The sequence below is a fragment of the Vulpes vulpes genome, chromosome 9 (genome assembly GCF_048418805.1).
Source record: "Vulpes vulpes isolate BD-2025 chromosome 9, VulVul3, whole genome shotgun sequence".
Taxonomy (NCBI): domain Eukaryota; kingdom Metazoa; phylum Chordata; class Mammalia; order Carnivora; family Canidae; genus Vulpes; species Vulpes vulpes.
In genome coordinates this window covers 97,817,685-97,837,087 of record NC_132788.1, presented here as the reverse complement: position 1 = coordinate 97,837,087, position 19,403 = coordinate 97,817,685, and the positions used below count along the sequence as shown (strand labels likewise).

Below are 19,403 nucleotides of genomic sequence, written 5' to 3'. Positions count from 1 at the left end.
CTGAATATGGGAGGGAACTGGCTATTACCAAATGCAGCGGAATGGAGGCCAAACAGGAGCCACACTGTCCCACCACAGACACACATGGCCCAGCCAAGACTCTGGGCAGAGAGAGCTCCAGGGGGTCGGAAGTGAAGTTACCTGGGCTGCTGTCTCTGATAGGTGATATACTGGTCATCTAGGGGGGCCCCACCCAGCTTCCCACACTAGCCTGCCCTTGCGGATTTTCCAGGACCAACTAGTGGAGACTTCCTTCCTAATGAGCCCTTCGTGGTGTCTCAAGTGGAATCTGTCCCTTTGTAGAGGGGGACCTGGAGACTTAGTGAGATGTGACTAAAGTTCTGTCAATGGGTTTTTTTTTTTCTGCTTTGCTTGTGGAGTCCTGCCTTTTTTCCAGGTAAACAAACAAAATTACCTGAAAGCATGAACATGTTTGTAAAAATTTTCATACCATAGAGAATCACCCCTGCTTGGTTAACTGGCACCATGATTACTGTTGTTGCTCACACATGTGTCTGCATACATGCATGTGCATCTGTGCTAGTGTGCCACTACGTGTGCTTTTTTTTTTTTTTTTTTTTTTTTTAAGATTTAGTTTACTTGTTCATGAGCAACACAGAGAGGCAGAGACACAGGCAGAGGGAGAAGCAGGCTCCCTGTAGGGAGCATGATGCAGGACTTGATCCCAGGACCCCAGGATAATCCCCTGAGCCAAAGGCAGACACTCAACCACTGAGCCCACCCAGGCAACCTCCCACATGTGCTCTTGAAGCAATCCGTGTGGATTTGGTTCCTGTGGCTGCTGTAAACTTAGAACATCAGAAATGAATTCTCACATCCCCGGAGGCCAGAGCTCCAAAGTCCAGGCCTCCACAGCTGTGCTCCTCCCTCAGGAGGGAGGGTCATTGCTCATCTGCTCCGGCTTCTGGGAGCTACTCGAATTCCTTGGTTTGTGGGCCAGGTCACTCTGGTGTCTGTCTCTGTGGTCACATGGACTTCTCTGGTCTCTGTCTTTCCTTTATTATTATTATTTTTAAAGATTTTATTTATTTATTCATGAGAGACACAGGCAGAAGGAGAAGCAGACTCCATACAGGGAGTCTGACGTGGGATTCGATCCCAGGTCTCCAGGATCATACTCTGGGCTGAAGGCGGTGCTAAACCCCTGAGCCACCAGGGCTGCCCTCTGTCTTTCCTTTAAGTGTCTCTTTTAAGGACATGTGTCATTGGGTTTGGGGCCTACCCAGATAATGCAGGAGGATCTCATCACGAGATCCTTTACTTAATTTCATCAGTAAGACCCTTATTTTTCCAAATAAGGTCTCAGTCACAGTTTCCAGGCGACTTTTTCTTTTTGTTATGTAAGGAGTATCACCATTCAGCTCATTATACTACAGCTGCTGCTTTGTTTTCACATTCCCCAATATTCAATTTTTTTAAAGATTTAACTTATTTATTTATGAGAGACACAGAGAGAGGCAGAGACACAGGCAGAGGGAGAAACAGGCTCCATGCAGGGAGCCCGATGTGGGACTCAATCCTGGGACCCCAGGATCACATCCTGGGCCAAAGGCAGGCTCTAAACTGCTGTGCCACCAGGGCTGCCCCTCTGTGTCCCTCTAGCCACATTTTTAAAATGGCAAAATAGGGTGGCCCAGGTGGCTCAGCAGTTTAGCACTGCCTTCAGCCCAGGGCCAGATCCTGGGGACCCAGGATCGAGTCCCAGGCTCCCTGCATGGAACCTGTTTCTCCCTCTGCCTGTGTCTCTGCCTCTCTCTCTTTGTGTCTCTCATGAATAAAAAAATAAAATCTTTAAAAAAAATAAAAAAATAAAATAAAATGTCAAAACAAAGAGGTGAAATACATTTTTAATAATATCTTTTTTGGAACCCTGTGTATCTAAGATATTATCATCTCGATGTGTCATCAACCTTAGAAAAGTTATTACAGAGGGATTTTACATTCTTTTTTTGTGTGTGTGCCCGGTCTCCAAAATCTGGTGTGTGTTCTGCTCTGACTGCGCATCTCAATTCCTACCAGCCACGTTCTAAGTGCTCACTAGTTCCATGGCCCCTGGCTGCCATATGGGACAGCATGCTCCTCAGCCCACATTTTAAATGTTTACATGTGTAAATGTTTATGTGTACAATGCCCTTTCTGTGTGTAAGCATACACACTAATAATGAATAGTTGAAATTCAACTGTATTCAGTGCGGGTGTCCTGCTTTCCATAAATATTTTATCATGAGCATTTTAGTGCCTAGGTCGTTAAAAATTTTTCCCTTACGTTATTTTAACAGCTGGGCAGTTTTTCCTAATGAATGTAACTGTTCTCCTATAATGGAGCATGCCAGTGTTTTCATGAGTTTTCCCCCTCATTTTTAGAAAAAACACTGAAACGACCATTGACACATTATTACCTCTTTGATCATAGGTTAGATTCCTGGAAGTTACACCTTGTCTTTTGCATTTGGCAATATGGCTTGAAGATAGTTCCTTTACAGAACTGCTTTTGGCATGTTAACAGCTACATAGTAGTAGCTCCTAATTTATTAATTTATTTAGCCAACCCGCCCCCCCCCCCCCAGCTGCTAATGGCTAATGAGGTCGTTTTCTGGTATTTGTGTTAACACAGCTGCAGTGAATATCCTTGCGTGTTGCACATCCTGGCATGTTTTCTTGGCAGACCTTTCTGTGGGGTATTGTATGGCCCATTCCAGCAACAAGGGGCCTCTCCTTGGCCTGGGGGGGAACTCCCAGTCTTTTGGCCACACCCCTGTTAAGCCCTGCGTGTCTATCTGCAGCTCGTGGTGCATGTGGGGGTGTCGGGCATGGCGACCACTGTCACACTGGAGAAATGTGGGCATAACAAGGGCTACAAGGGGCTGGACAACTGCCGCTTCTGCCCCGGCTCCCAGTGCTGCGTGGAAGACGGGCCCGAAAGCATCGACTCCATCATCGACATGGACGCGGTCTGTAAGAGGGTCACTACGCTGGGCCTGGATGTGTCAGTGACCATCTCACAAGATGCTGGCAGGTAGGGCACCTTGGGGGTGAGTGGGGGTGCTTTCCCTCCTCCACGGGCCCAAGCTAGTGTTGAATAGGCCAAGTGTGTTGACTTTGGCCCCTTGTGGACTGAGCACTCGGCATCCATAAGCCCCAGAGTGAAGCATGTGCGTGGAACAGATGCCACTGATCCTGCTTCCAGAACTCATGATGTCTGAATCTGCCCACCTGTCCCTACCCAGGCCTTGGCGTCTGCCCCTGGTAGCTGCCCCAGCCACCTCACTGGTGTTCCTCCTGCCACCTCTGGCCTGGCCCTGACAGTCCTCCTCCTCCAAACAGTTGTTTCTATATCCATTTTGTTTTTTCTTTCTTCTTTTTTTAAAGATTTTATTATTTTACTTTATTTTATTTTATTTATTTATTTATTTATTTATTCATTTATTTATTTGACAGAGAGAGAGCAGGAACAGGGGGAAAGGCAGAGGGAAAGGGAGAGGTAGGCCCTGCGCTGAGCAGGGAGCTGATGCAGGGCTCGATCCCAGGACCTCGGGATTATGACCTCAGCTCAAGGCAGATGCTTCACCAACTGAGCCACCCTGGCACCTCTGTATTCATTTTCTGTGGCTGTTATAACAAAGCCATCAACTTCATAGCTTAGGACAAAAATGTAATCTCTCCCAGTTCTGGAGGCTAGAAGGCCAAAAGCAAGGTGTGGGCAATGTTTGCTCCTTCTGGAGGCTCTGAGGGAGAATCTGCCCCCTGCCTTCCTCCTGGCTCTGGTGGCTGCTGGTAACCCTTGGGGGCTCATGGCTGCGTTACCCTGATCTCTGTCTCCATCTCCACGTGGCCTTCTTCCCTGTGTGTGTGTTTACGTGGCCTTCTTATGAGGACCCCAGTCATTGGATTTAGGACCCACCCTCATCCAGTATGTTTTCATCTTAACTAATATCTGCAAAACCCCTCTATCCAAATAAGGTCACATTTTGAGGTTCCAGGAGAACATCAACTTTGGGAAGAAACTCTTTAGCCTGTTACAAGGTCTTTTATACATTTTTTTTTTAAATTTTTATTTATTTATGATAGCCATACAGAGAGAGAGAGAGAGAGAGAGAGAGAGAGAGAGAGAGGCAGAGACACAGGCAGAGGGAGAAGCAGGCTCCATGCACCGGGAGCCTGATGTGGGAATCGATCCCGGGTCTCCAGGATCGCGCCCTGGGCCAAAGGCAGGCGCCAAACCGCTGCGCCACCCAGGGATCCCAAGGTCTTTTATACATTTAAGTCAGATGGTGTTCCTCCTTTGCTTAATCTCTCCTGCAGGAACGCCTGGGTGGCTCAGTTGTTGAGCATCTGCCTTTGGCTCAGAGCATGATCCCACGGTCCCAGGATCAAGTCCCACATCGGGCTCTCCGAATGGAGCCTGCTTCTCCCTCTGCCTGTATCTCTGCCTCTCTCTGTGTCTCTCATGAATAAATAAATAAAATCTTGGGGATCTCTGGGTGGCTCAGCGGTTTAGCGCTGCCTTCAGCCCAGGGCATGGTCCTGGAGTCCTGGGATCGAGTCCCACATCAGGTTCCCTGCGTGGAACCTGCTTCTCCCTCTGCCTGTGTCTCTGCTTCTCTCTCTCTCTCTCTCTCTGTCTCTCATGAATAAATAAATAAAATCTTTAAATAATAAATAAATACATAAATAAAATCTTAAAAAAAAATCCCTCCTGAAGCTCCCACTGCACCTAGAGTAAAATCCCAACCTGTCCTCCACCATCCACAGGTGATGTGTAGTCTGGCCCCTGCCCATCCCTCCCCTACTTCGTGTCAGCCTTCACTCTTCCCTCCCCTCCTATGCGCCAGCCCCACAAACTGGCCTTCTCTGGTTGCTCAAACACCACGCTCACTCTAGCCTTGGGGGTCTTTGCAGGTGCTGTGACCTCTGCCCATAACTCACTTCCCTCTGATAAGGCATCTTTCAGGCCTTAGCTCCAACATGTTGCCGCCTTGGGGGGTCTCTGCCAGCACCCAGACCAAATTGTGTCCTCTCTGTTCCATGTCCTCTTAGCACCGTATCTCCATTTCTCAGCACTCTACACTTCTCCAGCCCAAAGGCGGCAGGTGGCTGATTCAGTAGACTGAAAGGACTAACTGAATTTGCCATCTTTCTGTTTTTAAAACGAATTCTAAATGGCACGATAATTCTAGAACATCTCCTATGTTCCCATAGTGAAAAATTCTCTTGCTCTCTCTCCTTCTCCCTAGCGATCCCTCTGGTAAATCTGAGACTTTTTTTTTTAAAGATTTTATTTATTTATTTGAGATAGCACAAGCAGGGCAGAGGGAGAAACAGACTCCCTGCTGAGCAGGAAGCCCTATGTGGGACTCGATCCCAGGACCCCAGGATCATGACCTGAGCCAAAGGCAGACACTTAACCAACTGAGCCACCCAGGCATCCCTCCTTTGGATCTCCTACATGCCTGGTAAATGACTATGTGATATTCCATTGAGTGGCTGTTCCAATTTACTAAGCCACTCTCCCGTCTGCGGATGTTTATGTTGCGCGCTAGCCCATTAGGTCTGCTATAACAGGATACCACCGGCCAGGCAGCTTATAAACAACAGGGTGATTGCTCGCAATTCTGGAGGCCGGGAAATTCAAGATCATGGCACCAGCCTGGTCATACTGTGATGAAGGCCTCCCTCTGGGTTGCAGACTGCTGGCTCCTTAGTGTGTCCTCATCTGGCAGGAGGAGGAAGAGAGCTCTGTGTGGTCTCTCTTTCATATATATATATATATTATTGAAGTTCAATTTGCCAACATATAGCATAACACCCAGTGCTTATCACATCAAGGGCCCTCCTCAGTGCCCGTCACCCAGTCACCCCATCCCCCCATCCGCGCCCCCTTCCACTACCCCTTGTTCATTTCCCAGAGTTAGGAGTCTCTCATGTTTTGTCACCCTCTCTAATTTTTCCCGCTCATTTTCCCTCCTTTCTCCTATAATCCCTTTCACTATTTCTTATATTCCCTGTATGAATGAAACCAAATAATGATTGTCCTCTGATTGACTTACTTCACTCAGCATAATACCTTCCAGTTCCATCCATGTCAAAGCAAATGATGAGTATTCGTCCTTTCTGATGGCTGAGTAAATATTCCATTGTATATGTGCAGTCTCCTTTATTTATTTATTCGTGAGGGCTCTTACTTCCCAAAGGCCCTGCCTGTTAATACCATGACATTGGGAGTCAGAGCTTCAACAGTGAATTTGAGGAAGGACATTCAGATGCTAGCAGGTAGCTGCTTATTCTACTTAAAAAAAAAAAAAAAAAAAGATTGTATTTCATTATTTGAGAGAGAGAGAGAGAGAGAGAGAGAGAGAGAATACAAGCAAAGGGAGTAGAGGGAGAAGCATACTCCCTGCTGAGCAGGGAGCCAGACACGGAGCTCGATCCCAGGACCCTGGGATCATGACCTGAGCTGAAGGCAGAGGCTCAACTGACTGAGCCATTCAGGTGCCCCACTTCTTGTTCTTTTATACTTTTTTAAAAAATTTTATTTATTTATTTATTTATTTATTTATTTATTTATTATTTATTTATTTATTTTATTTTTTTATTTATGACAGAGAGAGAGAGAGAGAGAGGCAGAGACACAGGCAGGGAGAAGCAGGCTCCATGCAGGGAGCCCAATGTGGGACTTGATCCCGGGACCCCGGGATCACACCCTGGGCCAAAGGCAGATGCCCAACCGCTGAGCCACGCAGGTGTCCCCTTATTCTTTTATACTTAATGGTGCAGCGAACACCTTCTTCACCTTTCTTGTGCCCTTGTGCAGGTGGCTTCTGAAGGTAGATTCTCAAAACCAGAAAGAACCTGTCCTAAAGTCTAAGCATCTGTCACATTACTAGCCTGCCAAACTCTTCCCCTGGGGCAGTTGGCATTCCCCCTAGCTGCACCTCATACTGCCTCCTTCCTCACATACACAGCAGCACCTGGAGTTCCCAGGTTTTCTTCATTTTTGCCAACCTGGGAGGTGGGGAGGGGAGAAGCAGTATTCCATTTCGTGTATTTCTGGCAAGGCTGGGGCTCTTACAGCAGGTGGGGAGGGAGGCCATCCTATTAGTCTGTGTGTATTGATTCTCTGACCCCATTTTGGTCTCCCTCCTGCCCCCGCACAGGTACCTCTGTGACTTCACCTACTACACCTCTCTGTACCAGAGTCACGGCCGCTCAGCCTTTGTTCACGTGCCTCCACTGGGCAAGCCATACAATGCAGACCAGCTGGGCAGGGCGCTGCAGGCCATCATCGAGGAGATGCTGGACGTCCTGGAGCAGTCGGAAGGCAAAATCAACTGTCACCACAAACACTAAGAGCCTTTCAGGCCTCCCAAGACCTCATCCCACTAGGGACCCCGGGAGGGACCTCTGCCCTCCCGGGCTTGGCCAAGGAAGATAAGCCTGTCAGCCGGGGATCTGGATCAATGTTCCGACTTAAACACTTCCTCTCCCTTTTTCTCCGCAAAAGGGCTGGTCGATTTGAAGGAGGTGGCTGAAGACTTTTTCCTTTATTTCCCTTTGCATCTGGGGACACAGTCACAACGGCCGGGAAGCTGGTGGGTCCCGATCTGCACAGAGAACCCTGGTCGAGTGGATCTCTGCTCCTTGATCCCACATCTGGGCTCACCTGCTCACCTGCTCTGGTGAGGGATTCTGGTGTTCCCTCCATCCCTGATTGGTTTTTCCCAAACCTAAAAACTCCGTGAAGAGTCTTCACTGGATTCGTGTCCCAAAAGCTGGGATGACCCCCGAAAGGGCTGCCTGGAGATACGGCAGGGGCTTTCCCCCCCTCTCTTTCTTATTCTCTTTTTATTTTTTTTTAAAGATTTTATTTATTTATTCATGAGAGACACACAGAGAGAGGCAGAGGCACAGGCAGAGGGAGAAGCAGGCTCCATGCAGGGAGCCCAACGTGGGACTCCATCCCGGGTCTCCAAGATCACACCCTGGGCTGCAGGTGGCGCTAAACCGCTGTGTCACCGGGGCTGCCCCTCTTACTCTCTTTTAAAAAAACAATAGTGCTAGTTTGGGCACAGAGGAGTTTATAATCCCTTTGGTTAAAACTTGGCTTTAGCCAACAGCAAAGTGTCTTTTCTTTTTCCTGGGATGCGGCCCATTGCGCCTCTTCCCCTGAAAATTGGACCTACACGTTGTGCTGGAGCTGACCTCAGTTCCCTTTCCTCAGGGCGGGCGTGGCCCTTGGCCAGGCAGTGTGGGGTGGGAGCTGCTGCCCCAGATGGTTAAAAAAGGTGGGCTGACCCTTTCAACACCAGAGCCATGAGCTGTCCCCGTGGGGACCCTGGGGCAGGGCAGCCGGTGGGTCATTTTGGCACGCACATGACTTCTTTTTTTTTTTTTTTCCTAATATGTAAAAATTTGTAGCAGTTGCAACCCACCCCACATCTGGCCTGGATTTTTCCAGTCCGGGTGCTGGGGACCAGGTTCTTTCTCTCCTTAAGGGGAGGGGTGCCCAGAATGGGGCCCGGGGGCTGGAGTTGGCTGAGCTCCATGCGCACTGGCGTGTTTGAGCAGGAGGGCAGTGGAGAAGCCAGTGGACTTCTGTGTAGATGGTTTTGGAGACGCACCCAGGACTCAGGAGTAAATTTTGATCTCGCTCCCAGGCAACTTTCAGTTTACCACCAGAGATGAGGGTAACATCACCCAGGAAGTGACTGAGTTCAGCTGGACCTTGATACCCATCGGAGGAAAAGAATGACAACAGGAACCATGATGCCAACTGAGGAAAACACACATTTTGGAAGCGTTCTCCTATTTGGGGGAGAATTATGGAGTTTTATCATTTCCCTAAGTGCGAGGTGTGCTGGAATGTGACTCCGTGTTGGATCATGTTGGTGTTACCCAGCATGCAGTTCTTTCTGAAACAGATGATATTTTTGTTTTGTTTTGTTTCTTAAACATTCACCTTCTTTGCCTCTTGTTCCGAGGGCCAGGGGAGTTCCCGCCTCTGCTGAGCTGCTGTGTCACTTGGAGAACTGGGTTGAGGGGTTTCTGAGTTAAATGCATTCTCTGGGTCCTGGGTTTTCTCTGGAGGAAGCTGCCCCGAGTGGGTGACTCGGGGTGGGCACTTGGCAGTGGGCATGGCCTGTGGCTGGCAGGTTGAAATGATTAGGACTCTGCTTCTCTGTGCATGCCAGCCTGCCTTCTGCCAGAAACACCCCTCTCTCATGTCCCCAGTCTGAGATTGTAGTCTCCTGAGAAACCTGCTGTGTGGGACTCCGTGAGCGGTGATTGTGACTCTTCTGAATGTGAGGAGCTCAAGGCTCATGGCGGGGGTCCCCCGGAGGTCTTATTCAGAACATCAGGCTTCATCTAGCTTTGTTCCCCAAAGGTCTGATCTACAAGGATGTGAGGAGGAAATGAATCCAAGCAAGATGGGGGGGACCTGAACATGAGCCAGGCCTGCCCTTAGCTGGGTACCCACTGGAACCTGGACATACATACCATCCCCAAACTCCACATTTTCATCTTTCCTTTGTCTTCATTTTCCCTGTATGTTTAAAGCACCGTATGATTCAGAAATTTAGAGATATAACTTATTGTCTGATCATTGTTGAGTGTATGTGTGTCATTTGTGTGTTCTTGCAATGGTTTTAGATTTTCTCATCAAGTCAAGCCGGAATCCTGTCCTTGTCCATGATGCAGTCTATTTCATTCATTTTTATTTAATCAGACAACCATTAAACATTTCACTCACTTCCTGCCAGCTTTTTTCTTTTTTTAAAGATTTTATTTATTTATTCACAAGAGATACAGAGAGAGAGACACAGGCAGAGAGAGAAGCAGGCTCCATGCAGGGAGCCCGACGTGGGACTCATTCCAGGGTCTCCAGGATCATGCCCTGGGCTGAAGGCGGCGCTAAACCACTGAGCCACCTGGGCTGCCCACTGCCAGCTTTTTAGTTTTTATTTTCCAGTTTAAATTTTCCTAAAATATTTGTCTTTTGGCCAAACTCATCTGTTCTCTCCATGGTGTGTCTGTCTGCATGTGTTGGATCTCAGGACTGAAATGTCCTCACATGTAAAGGGAGGACCAAGTCCCATTCTTGCTCCCCTGTCATTTGCATAGTCTCAGGTGGAGGGAGGCACACAGAACGGGGCAGAGGGGTGGGTCTATGAAGTGGATGTGGCTTAGCAGGGTATGGAGGGGAGAGACGCTAACAGGTGGGTGCAGCAAGTGTTCTCCATAGAAGGTGGAGAAGGATGGGCAGAGGGATGTGGTGGGAAGGCTGCTGGGGGAATCTTGTAGGAAGGTGGATGGGGGGCCTCTCCCTGGGCCCCCATGGGGTATGCTGAGGTGGGGGAGAGGGCAGCAACAGTCACCTAGGTGTTGGGTGATGGCATCTCCTTAATGGTGCCAGAGCCTCTGCACCTCATACCTTTCTTCTCTCAGCCCCTTTGACTTCCCCCTTGCTTACTAAAGAAAAGGTCCGTGGTATGTACATGAGCATGTAGCTTGAAAAAGAAATAAGAAGGAGTGGTTAGTAAGAAAGAAAGAAGGGTGGAAAGAAGCAGGAATTTGAGTTGATGGACTGGGTTTGTGCCGCCTGGCTCACCTGGTTTGATCAAGGAACAGCCAAGGTCCCTTGGCCACGGGGAGACAGGGACAGGTGGGGGACAGAAATCACGGCTTCCCAGGTGGTGCCAGGTCTTTGTGGAAATGTTAGATTGCAATAGTGTCAGCAAGGAGAATAGTTTTCAGCCGCCTTGCTCTGTGCTGGCACGGTAACTTCTAGAACAGAAAGGGCCTGCTCAGGGGGATGGCTGGAAAAGTAGATTCAGGATGCCTTTTTGTTGTCTTAGAAGTTTCTGCCAGGAAGCCAGGCCAGCTGCTGTGTGTGTACACCCGCACGCCTGTGTGCCCCCGGGGGTGACGACTGGGCCTGGGTTGGGAGGGGAGCTGCTCCTGGAAATCTGCCCACCATACTGGCCTCTTTTCTGCTGCCACTGTCTAGACTGTTGACCTTTGACCTCTCCACCCCTTGGAGTGTTTAAACCCAGAAGTCCCCTTTGGGGATAGTGGGACAAAGCCCCATTCTTCTGCAGGGCCTCAGCCTCCACCCTGAGAGCCGGGGAGCCTGCAGCCAGTGTGGGGCACTGGTTGTCACACGCAGAAGCTGGCCACCCTTGGCCACAGATCCCACTGTATACACCTCCTGGGGGAGGGGGGAGCCGAAAAGGGCCTTTGTTTTTATATCCCAAATTAAATTTCCCTTCCCAGGGCATGAGTGCCTCCCAAGGGCCTGGGGCTGCTGGCTGGGAAGGAGAACATCTCTATTTTTGCAGCGGGGAAGCACGTTAATGGCCACCTGCGGAAGGATGGCTGTTTGGGGGGTAAGGGGTGAGTTTGCCGACATCCACATCTTGCAAGTTAATTCCTGGGTGGATGCCGAACATTTCTGCTAAGAGATTCTGTCCTCCAGTGCAGGGGCCATTGTCACAAACTGAGTGTCATGGGCTTCCAGACCTCTGTGGGAGCTGTTCCTGCCCTGAGCTGCTCCTCTAGCCAAATCCTCTTCTCCCTCCCTCGCTCCTCACCAGGCCTTCCTTTCAGCTGCCCGGAGACCCACAAAGTGCCTGCCTCTCTAATAAGCATGAGGCACAGAGAAAGGGGATGAGATGGGAAAGAGAGAAGCAACCCCAGGCTCTGGGAGGTGGCCCTGGTCCCCCAGGGCCCAGTCCAGGGTCACCGAAGCCACTCGCAGAGGTGGGGTCTAGGGTGAGTGGCTTCTATGGCTGACACGCTTTGTCTCTAGGGAACCCCAGAGAAAGCTAGTGTGGAATTGGGCTCTGTGCTTCCGAGGCACGTGGCATCCCCAGATGCCAAGGAAGCCACATCTGGATCTTGGACAGCAGAGTTGGCTTCCTGCCTGCCCTGGGGGTACCTGGCTTATTTCCGGGGCTCTCTTAACATCTCAGGTTTCTAGTTCATCCTAAATCTCTCTTTGGGAAAAACCTTTCCTACCTAAGGTAACTTCGTTCTCTTGTCCCCCAAGGAGGGCCTGGCCCCTGCACCCTCGAGGTGGCTTCTCCCTGACCCTCCAAGAGTTCCTGTGAGTGCCTTGTCTGAAACCCTCCTGTCTGGGAGCCCAGGCTGGGGAAGGGTCTGTCGTGACTTTTCTGGGGGCTGGGCCCTGGACTTGACACCCCAGAAAGCAAATAAAACGGTTGAAATGTGTGATTTCTTGTGTGTCTTTGTGAGAGGTTGGTGTCCACTGGGGTCATCCTCTGCCTGGGGTTGGGGGTGTCAGTGGGCAGAGGGGGCCCTGATTCCCTGGGATTTCTGTCCTTGGTATGTGACCTGGTGCTCAGTCTGTGGTGGCTCTTATGAGTACCCTGAATGGATAATGATGACAGGATTTCTTTTTTTTTTTTAAAGATAGATATTTTTTAAAATTTTTATTTATTTATGATAGTCATACAGAGAGAGAGAGAGACAGAGACAGAGACACAGGCAGAGGGAGAAGCAGGCTCCATGCACCAGGAGCCCAATGTGGGATTCGATCCCGGGTCTCCAGGATCGCGCCCTGGGCCAAAGGCAGGCGCCAAACCGCTGTGCCACCCAGGGATCCCGATGACAGGATTTCTGTACTGAATGGTCTCCGTCCTCACAACCCAGTGCATTTATTTATTCTGATGCACAGAGAGGTTGAGTAACTTTTTGGGATTTGAATCATGATCATGTATTTATTTTATTTGTTATTATTTTTTAATTTAAAAAATTTTAACTAAAACTTTATTTTTATTTGTTTTTATTTACTTATTTATTTTTAAAGATTTTATTCATTTATTCATGAGAGACAGAGAGAGAGAGAGGCAGAGACACAGACAGAGGGAGAAGCAGGCTCCATGCAGGGAGCCCGATGTGGGACTCGATCCTGGGACCCCAGGATCACACCCTGGGCCGAAGGCAGGTGCCAAACCACTGAGCCACCCAGGGGATCCCCCTATTTACTTACTTATTTATGTACTTATTTTAAAGATTTTATTTATTTATTCATGAGAGACACACACACACAGAGAGAAGCAGAGACACAGGCTCCATGCAGGGAGCCCAACGTGGGACTCGATCCCAGGTCTCCAGGATCACGCCCTGGGCCGAAGGCAGGCGTCAAACCGCTGAGCCACTCAGGGATCCCCTACTTATTTATTTTAATTGAATCACGATCATTTACACCCCCAGCATGGGCAAAGTTCCCACTTACAACCCTGTGGTGGTGATGGGGTACCATTACCACCTTTTGCAGATAGGGAAACTGAGGCTCTGCCAAGTGAAGCCTCTTGTCTCCTGTGTCATGGCCAGGGAGAGGAGAGGCAGGAAAGTGAACCCAGGCCAGCTTCTCTGGAGCTGAGTAGTTTGACCCAGAAACAGGACTTGGTCATTCCCCTACGTCTGTCCTTGAGGAATGAAGAGATTTTAAGGTCAGTGGCTTTCAAAGAATAGAGCTTTGAAACCAAAAGGACTTGTCTTGGGGAACATGGGTCCCAGGGGAGGGGGCACCTCCTCCAATTCCCTGAAGACACATGGTCTTTGCACCCTCCGAGGAAGTGTCCTTTGCACCCAGCACAGCTCCAGGCCCCTAATGCGTGTGTAATAAGCCTCTGGAGGCAGGAAAGGGGTGAGTGCTCGGTGTTCCATCCTGCGGCCAGCAGGGGGCGCAGAGAGGCGCTGCAGCCTCCCCGGAGCGGAAGGCACGCCCCAGAAGGCCGGCTTCCTTCCCCAGCTCAGGGGGCCTGTTCCTGGTCTCAGCCTGGCTCCCTGTGGCTGCCCGGGGCCCCTTAGGAAGTACCTCCTGTGCATAGGTTCCTGGGGCTGGGGACACACCGGGGTTCCAGCAGTTTCCAGGCTGGGAGTACAGTGCAGGGGACCCAGCAGTGATGGGGGGGCACACAGGCAGTTGAACAATCCAAGGCGGATGGAGGGAAGTTCATTGGAAGGTAAGGCTTGGAGAGACTTCGTTTGGCCCCGATCAGCAGTTTCCCTTAGCCCTCACCTGGACATTCTCAGTCTTACTTGGAGATGAGGGTCTTGGACACCAGTCTCATCCTTCTAGTCCACCCCATTCTAGGGCTCTAATGGGGGCCTCTCCTCACCTCTCATTCCCCCCATGGCTCCCTTTTGCTTACAGGAGAAAGCCAAACTCCTCTCCTGGGCATTTGAACCTCCTTTCTCTTGCTACTACTGACCACAAGCTGTCCCCAGTGCCTGGAAGCCCATCTGTCCCCATTTACACCTGGAAAACTCCTATGCATCCCTCAAAACCCAACAGCATCTTAGAACACCTTGAGTGTAACAGTCCTGGGTAGGGGTGAATTACTGAACCGGAAATCCCAAAGTCCTTCCCCCACACCCTCTTTAACTTTCCTACCCGATCCTTCCTGCACTGGCAACTTGCCACCAGGCATTCAGCAGTTTCTACAAGGAGTGCCTCAGACCTGCCCTGACATGTCCAGGTCCCCCGGAAAGGAGGAGGGGCAGGTTCAAGTGGCACCCCTCCCCCCATACACACATTGTGTGGCCCTGGTGGGGGAAGTGGGGAGGCCAAGACAGAAAAAGACTATAGGAGACTGAAAAGCTGAAATGCAGAGAGAGCAAGGGAGAAATTCAAAGAGGGGCCAAAGAGAAAATGCGTAAACTCCTGAGATATTTTCTTTTCCGAAGTCCCGTGTTTAGAGCGAGGACACTGAAGGACAGAGATGGCCCTAACCTGCCAAGGAAAAGGATTTGAGACGTCCTGTGAGACAGGGCCTCAGTTTCCCCCGTGATAAGGAGCTGACTCCCACGCCGCCGCCCCCCCCCCCCCCCCCCCCAGGGTTGTGCGTTCCTGCTCTGCCACTGCCGAGTACCCAGCAGGTGCTTCATAAGTGCACATTGCAGTTAGCAGACCCATTACTGGAGCCCACGAGGAAACCAGGGCTTAAGGGGGAAGGAAGAGGGGGGAGAGAAGGGGGAGAGAGCACAGGCTGGGGGTTACCCCGGCCCAACATTCCGGTCAGGGAACACGTGGGTCCGAAGCCTGCTGCCTCAGCTGACCCACTTCCTGTCCCGCTCAGGCCTCGGTAGCCCCCCTGGGCTAGGAACCCACACAGCCGGTCCCAGGGGTTGAGCCAACCACTTCCGCCCCAGGCTGCTGGGCCCGGCTGACTCACGCTCAGCTGTCTGCACCCCACCCCCACTGAGCCTTCCTGGGGGGCAACGGGCGGGGCTGGCAGAGGCCCAAGCCTGGAATGCAGAGAGGTCAGCCTGGAAGCATCGGAGGAGCGCGGTGCACCAGTCTTAACCGCCTGCCAAATGGAGACCCACTCTTGACAAGGAAAAAAAAAGAAAATAATTGGAGGGTTTGGGGTACATTGGACCCAATCACAATGTCACAGTGTTGGACACCAAGAAAGTCTATAAGGAAATTGAAAAGACAAGCCAGGGACTGAGAGACAATAGCTGCCATGTGTTTTACTGATTAAGGAATAGCTTCCAGAACTTACCAAGACACACTAGAAGGAAAAAAAACTCCACCGGATATTAAGATGAGTGGATGACATTGTTTTTCATGGGGTGGCGGAAACAGTTACCGTAAACTGGCGGCTTCAAGAAGAAGAAATGCATTCTCTCTTGTCATCTGGAGGCCAGAATCCTAGATGGAAGTGTGGGCAGGGCTGGAGGCTGTGCGGGGGCACTGGTCCCAGGCCCCTCTTTCGGCTTCTGCAGGCTTCTGGCCCTCCTTGATGGCCTTTGGCTTGTGGCTTCATCGTTCGGATCTCTGCCTCTGTCTTCACATGGCCTTCTTATAAGGGCACCAGTCACTGGATTTAGGGCCCACCCTGCTCTGGTGTGACCTCATTTTAGAGTAAATAATTATATCTCAAAACCCTAAAAATCACAATCTGAGGTTCCAGGTGGATGTGAGTTTGGGGACCCAATATTCAATGAAGACAGGTGATTCAGGGAAGGTGAATCAGGACAAGCAAAACCAGGGTGGCTGGGTGGCTCAGTCGGTTAAGCATCCGCCTTCAGCTCAGGTCATGATCTCAGGGTCCTGGGATAGAGCCCCGCAGTCAGCCCCCTGCTCTGTGGGGAGACTGCTTCTCCCTCTCCCTCTGCCTGCCAGTCTGCCTACTTGTGTGATTGCTCTCTTTCTGTCAAATAAATTTTAAAAATCTTAAAAAACAAAACAAAACAAAACAAAACAACCAAAACTAGAAGCTCACCCTTAATTGTCAGGGAACAAGAATCACTCTGAGACCTGTCCTCACCCTGTGGGGAGCTCTCAGGCAGGCACTAGAGTCAATGGGCAGAGGTCGCTGGGAGCACACTGGTGATGGGTGAGCTTGACCGTCTGACCATGTTGAAAAATTTGGCCACGCTAGTGCTATTGAGGATGACTGGACCCTCTGACCTGGCCTTTCTGCTGCTGGTGTGAATCCCAGAAAAACCCAATATGCATGTCTTCCCAGAAGCCTGGATGACAATAATGAGGAATTGGAGCCCAGAAAAGCACTAAGGCTAATTCACACCACGGAATACCATACAGTACAGAAAAAGGATGAGCCCGACTTTGATACAAAAATCTCCAAACCAGAACACTGAGTGAAACTAAGCAGGTTGCAAAAGGGAACATACAGTGTGATACCAATATTATAAAGGTTTATTTTTTGAGATTTTATTTATTTATTCATGAGAGACACAGAGAGAGGCAGAAATAGGCAGAGAGAGAAATATGCTCCCTGCAGGGAGCCTGATGTAGGACTCAATTCCAGGACCCTGGGTTCATGACTCGAGCCAAAGGCAGCCACTCAACCACTGAGCCACCCAAGTGCCCCAATGTGGGTTTTTTTTTTTTTTTGCATTTTTGTATTGTAAAATATATAGAATGCCAAATTTGCTGTTTTAACTGTTCAGAGGCATTAAGTACATTTACAAGGTTGAATATGCACAATACATGACCTCTATTTAGTTCCAAAACATTTCCATCACCCCCAAACAGAAACTCTTTAACCATTAAGCAGTAATTCCTTGTTCCTGTCCCTCCTCCCGCAGCCCCTGGTAACCTCTAATCTACTTTCTGTCTCTATGAATTGGCGCATTCTAGATTATTTCATATCAGCGTGGCCATATAATACTTGTCTGTCTGTCTGACTTATTTCACCCAGCGTGTTTTCAGAGTTCATCCAAATTGTATCATAGCTTCATTCTTTTTTATGATTGAGTAATATTCTACTACGTAGATACACCACATTTTGTTTATCCGTTCAGCCTGTGATGGACACTTCGGTGGTTTCCACCTTTCAGCTGTTGTCAATAGTGCTGCAATGAACATCGGTGCACATGCTCAGTTCTAGTCCCTGCTTTCAATTCTTTTGGATATATACCCAGAAGTGGAATTGCTGGATCATGTGGTAATTCTATGTTTACCATTTTGAAGAGCCACCAAACTGTTTTGCACAGCAGCTGCACCATTTCACATTCTTACCAATGGTATAAGAAGCTTCCAATTCCTCTACATCAACACATTATTTTGATAATAGCCACGCTAGTAGTGTGAAGTGGTATCTCATTGTGTTTTCATTTGCGTTTCCTAATAATCAGTGTTGTTGAGCATCTTTTTATGTGTTTATTGTCCATTTGTCCATATCTTTCTTGGAGAAATATATATTCAAGTCCTTTGCCCATTTTTAAAAAGATTTTATTTATTTATTCACAAGAGACAGAGAGAGAGAGAGAGAGAGGCAGGGACACAGGCAGAGGGAGAAGCAGGCTCCATGCAGGGAGCCCGATGTGGGACTCAATCCCCGGATTCCAGAATCACATCCTGGGCCAAAGGCAGGCTCTAAACTGCTGAGCCATCCAGGGATCCCATCCTTTGCCCATTTTTAAGTTGGATCGTTTGTCTTTTCGTTGTTGAATCGTAGGGGTTCTTTGTATACTCTGGATATTAAAACCTCATGAGATATATGATTTGCAAATATGTTGTAGCTTTCTCATGGATGCCTTGGGATTTTCTATATATAGGGTCATGTCATCTGTGAAGAGAAGTAGTTTTACCTCTTCCTTTCAAATCTAGGTGCCTTTAATTTATTTTTCTTGTCTAATTGTTCTGGTTAAAACTTCCAATGTGAGGGACGCCTGGGTGGCTCAGCAGTTGAGTGTCTGTTTTCAGCTCAGGGTGTGATCCCGGGGTCTGGATTGAGTCCCACATTGGGTTCCCTGCAGGGAGCCTGCTTCTCCTTCTGCCTGTGTCTATGCCTCTGTGTGTGTGTGTGTGTGTGTGTGTGTGTCTCATGAATAAATAAATCAAATCTTAAAAAAAAAACAACTTCCAATGTGATGTTGAATAGCAATGCTGAACGTAGACATTCTTGTCTTGGTCCTTACCTTAGGGGGAAAGCTTTCAACCTCTCACCATTGAGTATGCAGTTAGCTGTGGGTTTTTCATAAATGTTCTTTATGATGTGCAAGAAGTTCTTTCTATCCCTAGTTTTTGGGGAGTTTTTATCATAAAAGGATATTAGATTTTGCCAAATGCCTGTAATGCAGCAATTAAGATGATCATGTGATCTTTTTTTCCTGTTTGTTCCATTTATATGATGTACCACATCGACTAATTTTCTTATGTTGAACCATCCTTGCATTCCTGAGATAAATCCTACTTAGTTATGTTATGTGATCCTTTTCATATGCTTTGGGATTTAGCTTGCCAGCTTTTGGTTTCAGAATTTTGCCACTATGTTCTAAAGGGATGTTGATCTGTGTTTGAGGAAAAACCTCAGTCCTCCTTCTGTATTTTGCCTTCACTTTCACGCAATTACCATACTCACAACACTTCTGCAACACCACAACAAGCAATTCTCTGTAACACCAGTTAGGTATCTGACAATTTAACTCAGTTCTGATACTATATGACTGGAGATAGTGTCAGATCCTTCAGGTTAAGGATTAAGGGTCCTACAAGACTACCTACCACTTCAGATGCCCATAGCAAGTCCAGGTTGCTAACCATGGTCCCGATGGACTGGCTATAAATCAAAGGTTTCCATGACCCCTTCTTTGGCTCAGTTGATTTCCTGGAGTGACCCACAGAACTCAGGACAACAGTTTACTTACTGTTTACCTGTTTATTATAAAAGGATATGATCAGGATACAGAACAACGAGATGGAAGAGATCTGTAAGGCAAGGTATGTGGGAAGAGGCATGGAGCTTCCATCCTCTGGGTACACCACTCTCCCAGCACCTCCATATGTTCACCAACCCGGAAGCTCTCTGAACCCCGTACTTTTAGGATTTTTATGGAGGCGTTGTCACGTAGGCATAATAAATCATTAACTCCATTTATAG

The 19,403-nt window shown here is 48.9% G+C and overlaps 1 protein-coding gene across 16 annotated transcripts in view; it reads left to right on the top strand.

The window, feature by feature from the left end:
• PGPEP1 (pyroglutamyl-peptidase I) overlaps nt 1-12,252 on the top strand; it is a 34,004-nt gene extending 21,752 nt beyond the window's left edge. For 9 of the 16 annotated variants that reach the window (XM_072721199.1, XM_072721200.1, XM_072721206.1 and 6 more), the window contains 2 exons: nt 2,805-3,037; nt 7,176-9,778. In XM_072721199.1, the coding sequence (XP_072577300.1) occupies nt 2,805-3,037; nt 7,176-7,368 (426 nt within the window). In that variant the 3' untranslated portion in view covers nt 7,369-9,778. Of the gene's footprint in view, nt 1-380; nt 398-2,784; nt 3,038-7,175 lie in introns of all 16 variants that reach the window. The other 7 variants (XM_072721207.1, XM_072721204.1, XM_072721208.1 and 4 more) reach the window with 4 other exon arrangements.
• Nucleotides 12,253-19,403: the final 7,151 nt, after the last annotated feature.